This window comes from Vombatus ursinus, unplaced genomic scaffold (genome assembly GCF_900497805.2).
Source record: "Vombatus ursinus unplaced genomic scaffold, bare-nosed wombat genome assembly UNPS02014859.1, whole genome shotgun sequence".
Classification (NCBI taxonomy): domain Eukaryota; kingdom Metazoa; phylum Chordata; class Mammalia; order Diprotodontia; family Vombatidae; genus Vombatus; species Vombatus ursinus.
Genome location: NW_020954637.1, coordinates 4,387,121 through 4,399,185, shown reverse-complemented (window position 1 = coordinate 4,399,185; position 12,065 = coordinate 4,387,121). Strand labels below are relative to the sequence as shown.

General features: G+C 46.0%; 1 protein-coding gene across 2 annotated transcripts in view; it reads right to left on the bottom strand.

Annotated features, from left to right (window-relative positions):
• The window catches only part of ECE1 (endothelin converting enzyme 1), a 90,731-nt gene that overhangs the window by 68,350 nt on the left and 10,316 nt on the right, over positions 1-12,065 (bottom strand). For both annotated transcript variants that reach the window (XM_027841351.1, XM_027841350.1), the window contains exon 3: positions 694-835. In XM_027841351.1, the coding sequence (XP_027697152.1) occupies positions 694-835 (142 nt within the window). The remainder of the gene's footprint in view (positions 1-693; positions 836-12,065) is intronic.

Here is a 12,065-nt window from a genome sequence, read left to right as displayed (position 1 = left end):
TCAAATCCTATCTCTGACCCTTACCACCTGTGTGATCTTGGGCAAATCATTTTCCTTTTCTCAGTCTCCTGGGCAATAAATTAAGGAAGGTGGATGAGTTAGATGGCCTGACTTCTAAGGTCCCTCCAGTCCTAAGACCATAATCTCTTTTGCCCAATCTAGTGATCCACCCATTCTGCCACCCTTCACATAGGTCTCTCTGCCCCTTCCAGATGGCAAACTTAGAGCAAGGCCTACATCGTATTAGTCTCTGCCTCCCCCAGCACCCAGCACAGGTCTCTGACATTTAAAACCTGGTTGCTGCTAAGGGGCAACCCTTAGCAAATCACATAAACTTTCAGTATTGTAGGTAACTCTCCCAGAGAAGGTGCCAACCTGCACCTACAGAGGGATTTTCCTTATGCGGAAGTTCCCTATACCAAAGAAATCACAAGTCTAGTCCTTATCTCTATTGAATTGCAGGATCACAGACTTAAAGATAAAAGGACCTCCGGAGACAAGGCCTCCATTTTACAGAAGAGGAAACTGAGTCCCAGAGAGCTTAAAGGAGTTGCCAAGGTCACATATATAGTAAACATCAGAAGCAGGATTTGAACCCAGGTCCTCTTTCCTCTGTACCCAAGGTCTATTTCAGCCAAGGGCAGGGAGGAAAGGAGCACGAGCAGTGAAGGGGCTGGCCCAGGTAGCACTTACTAGTTTTGTACTGCAAGGTCAAGATTGCCAGGGATGCCAACAGCCCCAGCACCAAAAGGCCAATCACCACGGAAAGGCGCTTTTCGACATGAGTCCTCTCGGCCCAGCAACTCCGGCCATTCCTGGAGCCTCGGAAATTCACCTGCAGGTGGAGGAGGAGGAGGAGGAGGAAGAAGAATTAGCCTCGGATTCCTTCCCACCAACAAAAGCATCCCCACCCAACCATCCCCAGGGAGGACACGGTCAGCCTGGTGGGAACAATGCCAAGGAGACATATGGGCTGCTCTCCCACCTTCAGGTGGGTCTGGTTCCCAGGGAATTAGCCCTAATCCGGTAAAGAAATCCCCGCCCTTGATCAGCAGCTCAGATGTGCTGCTCAAACATCAGAGATGCCAGTGGCTGAGCCTGAGGACGGATTCTGTGTTTTAAAAGTGTCACTTGATATGGGGTGGAGGGACAGGGAGGGGGGAGAAAGGCAACGTTCTCTAATTCTTCCATCACCACGTCCAGGAAAGGGCAGGACACTGGACCTTTTAAGGCCTCAAGTGAACATTCCAGCAGGACCTCCGCCACAACAACATGGAGGTGGGGGCCAAGAACTGTTTCCTTGGAGTCTGAGGAGCTGGGGTGACGTCCCAGCAAGGGCAACAAAGAGCTGTGTGGCCGTGGGCCTGTCATTTCTCAGAGACACAGCTTCCTAGGATTGTAGTTTGAGAAATGGAAGGGATCTTAGAGACCATGAAGGCCAACCCTCTCATTTTACAGATGAGAAAACTGAGGCTGAGGAAGGGTATGTGATTTGACTGGGGTCACACTGGGAACAGTGGCAGGATTCATACCCACAACCTCTGACTCTAAATCTGGTGTTCCTTCCATTTTAAAGATGAGGAAGCTGAGGCCCAGAGAGGGTACATGATGACTTGCCCAAGGTCACATGGATAGCCAGTGTCAGGGATAGGATTTGAATTCCAAACCCAGCACTCTCTTCCAATATACTGTGCAGCCTCTTATGATATTTTCTCATCTGTGAAATGGGAATAATAATCCAAGTACTCCCTACACTGAAAGGGTGTAAGAGAAGTATTAAGTTAATGGGAACTGTTATTCCCCACCCCCACCATCCCAGAAAGCCCCACTGTTCTTGATACCCCTTAGAAAGAATATGTTCCCTCTTGACTGTGCCAAGCACTGTCTTCCTACATTATGTATTTGTCATGTATTATTTCATATGAGAGACACCATGGTAGAATGGGGCAAAGCCAGGGAGATGTGAGTTCAAGTCTGGCCTCAGATACCCAAGCTTTGTGATCCTGGGAAAATCACTTAACAACTCAACATAACTTAACCCACAAAATTCCCTAAGACTAAGTCACAAAGGAGTTGTCCAATTAGCATCAGTGGAGGGAATTTACACATTAGGGAGTTCCTCCACACTGTTGAAATTACAGGTCCAAAACGAACTCACTAAACAAATAAGTTTTGTGTTGGAGTCACCTGTGCTTGGGGTGTCTCCCCCATCCCCCCATCTATCTGTGATTTTCATGAAGACAGAGGCCATCGTTTAAATAAACTCAGTCCCTCCTCCAGCGTCCAGCACAGTGCTGGGCAAACAGTAGGCACTTAATGTTTGCTGAATTTAATGCACAGAGCCATAGACTCTTAGAGTGGGAAAAGTCCAGCTCCCAACTGCATATCTTCCATCTACTCCATACGAATCGACACTTTCGAACTGTGATGCTGGACGAGACTTCTGAGAGTCCCTTCGACAGCAAGGAAATCTAAGAATCAATACTTAAAGAAATTAATTCAGGCAGTTCATTGGAAGGTCAAATGCTGAAGCTTAAATACTTTGGCCACATAATGAGAAGAGGGGACTCAATGGAAAAGACCCTGATGTTGGGAAAGACTGAAGGCAAAAGGAAAAGGGGACGGTAAAGGATGAGATTGATGGACAGTGTCATGGAAAGAACAAATAATGAGCTTGGACAGACTGGGATATAGGGGAGGACAGAAGGGCCTGATGTGCTGTGGTCCATGGGGTCACAAAGAGTTGGGTATAACTGAACAACAATAACAATGAAAGAAATAGGGATAGAAATAGGACCCTGTGATTTCACTAATACAAGAACTCTAGAGAGAGGACACACCCTCTTATTAATGCAGGTCTACACCTCTCCTGTAAGTGAAAGTCTCATTAAGCTGCCTGCAGCCTAGAAAGGGTAAGTGACTCAGCCAGAGTCACTGAGGCCAGTATGTGCCGGGGAAAGGACATGAGCTCAGGTCTTTTTGGTTTGAAGACCAGCTCTCACTCAACTCTGCTGCCTCTTATGCGACTGGTACACATTCTGGTTTATGCACATGTTGCCTACATGTATCCCCCAGTTCCTTGGGGATAGAACTATTTTTTTCTAATTAATTTTTCTTTTTCCATTAGCAAAGATCTGACATCGCCCACTCCCACCCCTAACCTTCACCCCACCCCTATCCTCACTGAAAAAGAAAGAAAAACAAAACACCTGCTACAAACATGTATAGTGAAGGAAAACAAATTTCGGTACTGGCCACATCCTCCCCCCCCCAACAAAAAAAAATTGTTTGATTCCACGCTCTGATTCTTTTATCTTTCTGCAGGGAAGTAGGCAGGTTGCATGTCTTTATCCCTAGTCCTCTGGAATCATGGCTGATTATGACACCGATCAGAGTTTTTTGAAATTGTCTTGTCCTTACAATATCATTGGCACCATACAAATTCTACTGGCTCTGCTCACTTCACTTTGCATCAGTTCGTAGAAGTTTTCCCAGGTTTCTTTGGAGCCATTGCCTTCATCTGCACAATAGCATCACAATTCAATCATATACCATAACTTGTTCAGCCATTCCCCAACTGATGGACAACCCATCAGTTTCCAATTCTTTGCCACTGCAAACAGCTATAAATGTTTCTGGTACATCCTTAGGGTTTGTATTGCTTAGGGCTGATCCCTCTCTTAATCTTTTGTTGTTGTTGTTCAGTACCGTCCAATCTTCATGACCTCATTAAGGGTTTTCTTGGCAGAGATACTGGAGTAGTTTGCCATTTTCTTCTCCAGCTCATTTTACAGATGAAGAACTGAGGCAAACAGGATTAAGTGACTTGCCCGGGGTCACACAGCTAGCTAAGTGTTTGAGGTCAGATGTGAACTCATGAAGATGAGTCTTCCTGACTCCAGGTCTGGCACTCTATCCACTGTGCCACTTAGCTGCCCTTCCCTTAATCTACCCTCTCTCTAATTCCCCCTTCTGTCTTCTCTCCTATTTTCCTGTTGAGTGAAGTGTATTTCTGTTCAACTCTCTCTGAGTGTGTGTGTGTGTGTGTGTGTGTGTGTGTACACGTGTGTTCTTCAGATGAGAGTTAGGTTCAAGCGTCAACCACTCTCTTCACCCTTCTTCCTTGTTGGTATAAACTTCTACTTGCATACCTCAACTATGTGATATATTTTCTCCTAACCTTCCTCCCCTTAACCCTGCCCCCACTGTATTCTTCTCCCCTCTATAACATCCCCAATAAGCCGGCATAGAAATCATCAGTAAACTGGAAGCCACTAGGTTCCCAAACAGCCCCTTCCACCCTAGGACAGCTGTTACTGGTAAGTCCATTACTGTTACTGGTTAATGAGCTTCTCTTCTTTGCAACTCGACTTTCCCCCACCCTAGTCCTGTTCTTTGGAGCAAAATTAAATAAATCTAACCCTTCCCTCCCCGGGACTGCCCTTCAGATACCTGAAGATGGCTCTCAGGTTTCCCTCCATGTCTTCTTTTCTCTAGGCTAACCATCCCCAGTTCCTTCAGACGATCCTGTATTCTCCTATCAGTGAGTCACTGATCGGTATTCTTGAGAGGAACCAGAGAAGGGAGAGGAGAGTGGGGGAAACAGCCTATTTTAATCAAATCACCAAGAATTACCAGCCAAACTGACTCTGAACTAAACAGGAAGGGCGTCACAATAAAGGGAAGTGCACCCAGCAGCCGACTGGAAGGCTGAGTCCCCAGCACATGCATCTGTAGGGCTCCATCCCAGAGACACCCAGGCACCATCCAATCTAACCTGGCCCTGAACAGCACTCTGATGGAAGCATATCGGAGTGACCCTGGACAATTCACTTAAGGTTGGGGTGGGGGTGGGGGGTCTCATCTTCCTTAACTGTAAAATGAGGAGGTCTGGTCCAAAAAAAATTACCAAGAAAATCTAGAAGAGGGCCCCAACAGTGGAGTGTGTGTATGGTGGGGGAGGAGGAGGGATGAGGAAAAGCCTGGTAGAGAAGGTAGCATCTGTTCTCCACTTGAACATCTCCAATGCTGAGAACCCCTCTACGGATCAGCAGCCCAGTTCACTTCCGGCCTCTCATTTCAGACAGCCTGGGGCCAGCGTGAGGATGAAGCTCTGGCCTCTCCTACTGCTTCAACTGCTGAGGCCTCTGGAATCAGAGTTTCTCAAAAAGTGCTAAGGCCACAGGGCCATATGGAAACATCTGTGTACACGGCACTACGGGGCCTGAGCAAGGCTATAAAAATGACTGACGGCTTCACAGCCACCAGATATGTCCACAAGCCACATAAAATATCTCGGTTTGTCTTGGCAGCCCAGGCACAGTGCTGATTAGGTGAGATTGTACTGGAGGTCGCCAGAGCACCCGAATGGCTGGTCTCTAACAGGTCCTCCTGCCTCCACCCCTCCCCCCCCCATCTTCCGCGTGCGCCCAGACTAATCTTTCTTGGCCATACATTTCAAGACGCAACTCCTTAGCTCAACCATCTTCACCAGCTCCCTGCTGCTACTGAGAAAAATCCAGCTTCCTCTGTGGAGCATTTGAAGCACTCCAAGCCTTCTCTCCTGTTTCTCCCTTCCGCACACTCTACAATCAGGCCAAACTGGTCAGCTCCCCGTCCCCCAAACACACCCTGCATTTCCTAGCCTCTCTGCCTTTGCTTGCGCTACTCCATATGCTTGGAATACCCTCTCTCCTCTCGCTTTATCGGGTGATAAGGGGGATCCCTCATATGGAGTAGTGGAAAGATCACTGAGGCCAGAGTGAGAGGATGTGGATTCGAATCCAGTCTCTGCCCCTCAATATCAATATGATCTTGGGCTTGAGTTTGCTCATCTGTGAAATGAGAGGGCTGGACTACATTTGCCACCACTGAGGTCACTTCCAACTTTAAATTTACAATCTTTTTCCAGATCCCCCAATTCAATAAGACAGCTGTTCCCTGGGACTCATCTACAAATTTTTCTTGCACTTTTCAAATGCACTTATCCAGAACGTACATTATGATTACCTGTCCTTGTGTCTTATCTCCTCCTTTCAAACCCTACTAGAATGGAAACTCCTGAAACACAGGGACCATGACTCCTTTAAACCTAGCAGAAGCCCTCTGTGCCTAGTTCAGACTCCTATGCACAATCAACAAATAATAAATCAATCAATAAATGTCTGCTGAATTCTCTGACTGGGGGTGCAGGCAGGTGCTACCTAGCCAGAAGGCTAGAAATTGGTGTCCCTGCCACCTTCCTGCCTCAGGTTTCTCCCTACTGCAGCCTACCCTCCACTCAGCTATCAGGCTGATTTTCCTAAAGGGATGCTGTAAGTTATGGCCTCCTGCCGTTCCCGCCCCATTCCCTCCAGGATAAAACACAAAACTCTTTGTTTGATGTTTGACACTCATCATAGGCTGGCCCCAGCCTCCCTTTCCTTTATCCACCACCTCCTGCTATCCAGCGACACTGGCCTCCTCACTGCTCTTCCAGTAAGACACAAGACCACCCTTTCCCAGATCTGGCCATTTTCTCTGGCTGTCCCCATGCCTGAAATCCTTTCCCTCCTCATCTCCACCTCCTGGCTTCCTTTAAGTCCCAACTAAAATCCCACCTCTCCCAATTCTCCTTAATGCTGCTCCCTCCCAATTTTATGTCCAATTTTCTCAGTCTGTATCTTATTTGTATATTGTTCTTTGTATGCTGTGAGCTTCTAGAAAATAGGGACTTTTTTTTTTTTGTCTTTCTTTGGATCATGGGTCCTTAGCACAGAACCTTGTATAGAGCAGGTGCTTAATAAATGCTTCTTAGTTTAACTTGACTTGCCTTTCATCTTAGAGAGTAGGTTGGGGGAAATAGGAACTTAAATGATTTGCCTAGGATCACAAAGGGGCAGCTAGGTGGCACCATAGTGCATACAGCAATAGTCAGGAAGTGCTAGTGCATTCGTGGAATACTAATCTTCCTGAGTTCAAATCCAGTCTCAGATACTTCCTAGCTGTGTGAACCTGGGCAAGTCCCTTCACTCTGTTTGCCTCAGTTTCTTCATCTATAAAATGAGCTGGAGAAGGAAATGGCAGACGACTCCAATATCTCTGCCGAGAAAACAAAAAAAAAAAAAAGAAAAAAGAAAACTCCAAATGGTGTCACGAAGATTGAGACATGACTGAAATGACTGAACAAAGGCTCACACAACCTGCATCAGGTGATAAGAGTTGGAACTAGAATCCAGATCTCCCTGACTCCAAGACTAATCATTCCCTATTCATTACACCACAATGCCTCTCCTTTTCCTCCTGCTTTTTCTTGGTAATGGCCATGAAGAACCTCACCCAATGCAAGGAAATATACTCATTTCTCTTGAAATGGAAACTCAGGTCTAAAAAACCCCAAAAGAAGAATTGAGAGAACCCAAGAACCTTAAGAAGCTGACCTAAGCAAAGACACTAGTTTGTCTCGAAACAAGCAAAATCTCCAACAGGTCTGGCTCTCTGCTCCAAGTGCAATGCGCTCTTCAATTCAATTCAACAGACATTTATTAAGCACCTGTTGTGTGCCAGGCACTGAGCTAGGGGCTGCATTCTCCCATACTGAAACTCAGCGGTGCATTCTGCAGTTTGGTGAAGAGGCAGCAACACCTGGGTTCAAATCCATCTCTTTTGCTTATTATCTACAGAACCATGAGGCTCTGAGCCTCAGTTTCCTTTTCGGTAAAAAGGAGGTGATGATAATATAGTCCTCAAGGGGTTATTCTGAGATCAAGCTAAGTCCAGGTAAAGAACTTTGCAAAGTTTAGACTAGTATTGAAATATCAGTTATCATTATTACTATTGGGACAGCTAGGTGGCACCATAGTGCACACAGTGCTGGGCCTGGAGTCAGGAAACCATCTTCCGGAGTTCAAATCTGGCCTCAGACATTTATTAGCTATGTGACCCTGAGCAAAACCTGTTTGCCTCAGTTTCCTCATCTGTAAATTGAGTTGGAGACGGAAATGACAAACTACTCCAGTGGTGTTGCGCAGTGCCTCTAGGGAGGTCACTGATAGCCTCCTTCTAATCCTAACCATTTGCTCTTTGTTCACTCTCTGATTTTCTCCCTTCCCTTCCGCTACCATCTCAGAAGCATACTGGAAAAAGCACTAGACAGAGCACATGGGCTAAATACCTTGTAAGACCACTGCCCTTCTCTGGGCCTCAGTTTCAGTGTCTGTAAAATGGGCCCACAGTGACAGCACTCTTAGCACCTCACAGGGGAAGGTGACACTTTATAAATCATCAAGTGACAGGGAAAGATAAGCAATTATTGTCTTTATTCTTCCCTCCAAGCATGCCCACTTCTTAGTCTTACTGTCAGTGACCTCCTAGAACGTATTGCTCAGCCCCACTGGAGGCCACTGGGTATCAAAAAGCTGGTCCTTCTCTCTTGTCCTCCAAGGTTCTGTGAAAGAGCCAGAGAATTGCTACTGGTGTTGTGTGGTACAGTGGATCTAATTCTGTCCTTGGAGGTCTGTATTCTAATCCCGCCTCTGATACCACATGACCTTGAGCACTTTTTTTTCCCTCTCTGAACATCAGTCTCTTCATCTGTAAAATGCTTAAAATAAAACCTGCAACTACACCCCCTCAAGGTTTGTTGTTAAGAAAGCACTTTATGCGCTTTCAGGTACTACAGAAATTCAATTAAAACTCAACGATTAGGTGTTTTTTTTTTTTAATTAAAAATATACTTATTAAATGCCTTCTGAGAGCAAGGCAATCTCAAGGCAACCTTGAGCAATCAGGGTCAATTACATGGTGCTACCACTAGGGGTGCAGTAATTGGGAGCTGAGCTTCCCTGCCTAAACTGAGCTAGGATAAATTTAAACCTGAACAGATGGCACACCCGGTGAAATTAAATTAGGAAAAGTCAGAATTAAATTAAAAATTCTGAGTTCCAGGAAAAGAGTTGCTTAGGGGATTTGAAAATAGAATTTTTAACCTCTGCAACATCCCTCCATCTCCTGGCACATGCTGCCTGGCAAAGAGACAGCTGGCTTCTGGGCTGGTCCCCTACAGTAAGTGAACACAGGGCTAAGATGGAGATGCAGGCCTTTCCCCTGGGCATGGAGAAAGGAGGCTGCTGAAGCTGGCCGTGCTTGGTCGTACTGAGGGAAAAACCGGGCCCCCCAGCCCCTCTAAGCCACCATTGCCTTAGGAAGGACCAACCTCAAAGGCACAAGTCTTTGTGAGGGGAGAGGGGAGATGCAACAGCAAAGAATGGAATTATGGGGAGATCTCTGGTCTGGGAGTCAGAAGACTCCAGTTGTCCTCTTGACTCTTCCAGTGACTCAGTGTGTGACCTGGGGCAGACTGCTTGACGTCCATTAGAACGTAATCTCCAGTTCAAATCTGGCCTCAGACACTTGACACTCCCTAGCTGTGTGACCCTGGGCAAGTCACTTAACCCCGATTGCCTCACCAAAAAAAAAAAAAAAGTAATCTCCTTGTAAGTAGGGATTGCTTCATTCTTTGTACTGGTATCCCCCAGGGCCTAGCGGAGTGCCTAACATAGAGCAGGTGCTGAATAAACACTTATTGATTGACTGGTCTACTACCCTGTCCACCCCTTTTTAAATCAAAGGGGTTGGAGTAGATGGTCTCTGTGGTTCCTCTCAGCTCTACCATTCTGTTCTTTCTAAGGTCCCTTCTGGGTCTGACATTTTAAGTTCTAAGATTCCTCCCAGCTCTGATATTCTGTTCTAAGGTTTCTTCCAGTTCTGATATTCTGTGTTCTGAGGTCCCTTCCAGCCCCAATAGTCTATGTTCTAAGGTCCCTCCCAGTTCTGGCACCCTATGTTCTCGGGTCTCACCAAGCTCTTACACTCTATGTTCCAAGGGTCCTTCCAATCTGGTATTCTGTTCTAAGGTCCCAGTTCTGATGTCCTGTGTTCTAAGGTCCCTTCGAGCTCTCCTGTTCAATATTCAAAGGCCACTTCCAGCTCCCAGCTTCTGAGGAGAAGGTTTTAGAAACAAGGGAGCCTTGATCACAGAAAATGTGCTTTGTGGCTGTTCAGTAATCTAGTGGGTAGATCAGTGGCAGGCTGCCCAGATCCACTTTGGGGAAGGGTGAGCTAGCACTCCATGACAGGGGGCAAAGACAGTGAATGAGAACGGCCCCTGACTCTCCCTTAGGCAAGTCACATCTCCAGCCTGGCCCTGGGTGGGAACCTGTCCCCAAACCTTTGGTTTCCCAGGGTTTTCAGAGACCACTGAAACAGTGTACTAATGAGAGGATAAATATTTAGTTACAGAAGTGACTGCCTGGCTAAGCTGGCCTTGGAGCGCAAACACGTTTTGCAGGCAGGGACATGTGGATGGAGCTGGGTAACCGGTAAGATACCCCAGGGGAGTAACCACAGCAGGGGCTCCCGTTCCCTTCTGGAGCACGCAGAGCTCGGCACTTTCCTCACTGCGACGCAGGAGGCAGATAAATCAAGAACGATCCTCCTTAGAGATAAGGAAACTGAGCTTCAGGGAAGAGAAAGGACTTCCCTGGGCACCAAACAGCTCATATGCGAATGCTGGGGTCGGACTCAGGCTCAGCTTATTCTACCATACCAAGGTCGAGTGTCAACGGTCAACAGATTGGCAAGACACCTGGGTTTGGATCGGATGGCTAAGTCACCAGTCTTTTCAGAGACTTAGTTCCTTCATTTGTAAAAAAAGGATTATAATTCCTATCCGGCTCTAATTCTAGTTAGTCAATTAATTAACAAAAAACCAACACCACTCAATCCATCTTCCACTCAGTTGCCAAGGTGGTTTTTTTCTAAAGCATAGGTCTGACCTTGTCACCTCCCTGTTTAATGAGCTCCAATGACCTTTGGGATCAACTATAAAGTCCTCAGTTTAACAATGAACATTCTTTCTTTACATCTCTCATCTCCACGCCTTTGCACTGGCTTTCTCCCATGCCTGGAATGCTTTGCCTCATCATCATGGCTCTTCATTTCCCTAAGACACCTGAAAAGGAATCTTTTTTCCAAGATTCAGCTCAAGCGCCACTTTCTACAGGAAGCTGTTTCCAGGTTCTCCAGCTGAGGACTCCTTCTCCTCTAAGATTACTTGCCATCAACTCTGTACACATTTTGTACGGATCTAGCTCCTTACATGCTGATCCCCCCACGAGGATGTGACCTCCTTGAGGGCAAGAACCATAGTTTTGGCCTTCCTTTGCATCCTTAGGGCTTAGTACAGTGACTGGCACATAGTAAGTGACTAATGAATGCTCGGTCACTTACTGACACTTATTTAGCAGCCACAGATTGCAGAGCCCTAAGCTAGTCACTGGGGAAGGCACAAGCTCCCTCATAGAACCTACAGTTGAGGGGAAGAAAGTACATTCTAATTATAAAGTGTTATACACACATACACATAAAATAATATACGTATACATAGCTATATAATAGTTACATGGATATAGTTTATGTATATATACATACATGTACATATAGTTATGGAAAATTATGTAAAATATATTATTATATATTACATATGTATGTATATTTACATAAAGTTATATGTGTGTATATATATATATATAGAGAGAGAGAGAGAGTGTGTGTGTGTGTGTGTGTGTGTGTGTGTGTGTGTGTGCTACAAGGGTATGGAGTCAGATGAATACTGATTTTTCTGGGATACTGAAAAAATGATAGTTGAGGGAAGGGAGATTGAAACGGATATTTAAAAATCATATTAGGGAATCAACCAGCTAGATACCTGTCAGCCTTGTCAAGAAATGTGACCATGTTCCCCACAGTGACATTCTCTGTCTTTAGAAGTTGGTAGGATTTGGCTGGACAAGTTTTTAGATGGAAGTGGCTTTGGAGCACAAAATGCTTGTGCTGGAAGGGATACTGGAATGTGGAAAGTTAGAGTGGGGAGGGGTCTCAGAAAATTTCAGAGCTGGAAAGGCCCTCAGAGTACAAAATGTCAGAGCTAGGAGGGGACTTAGAACACAAGATGTCAGAGCTGGGAGGGCCCTTAGAACCCAGGATGTCAGAGCTGGGAGGGCCCTTAGAACACAGGATGTCAGAGC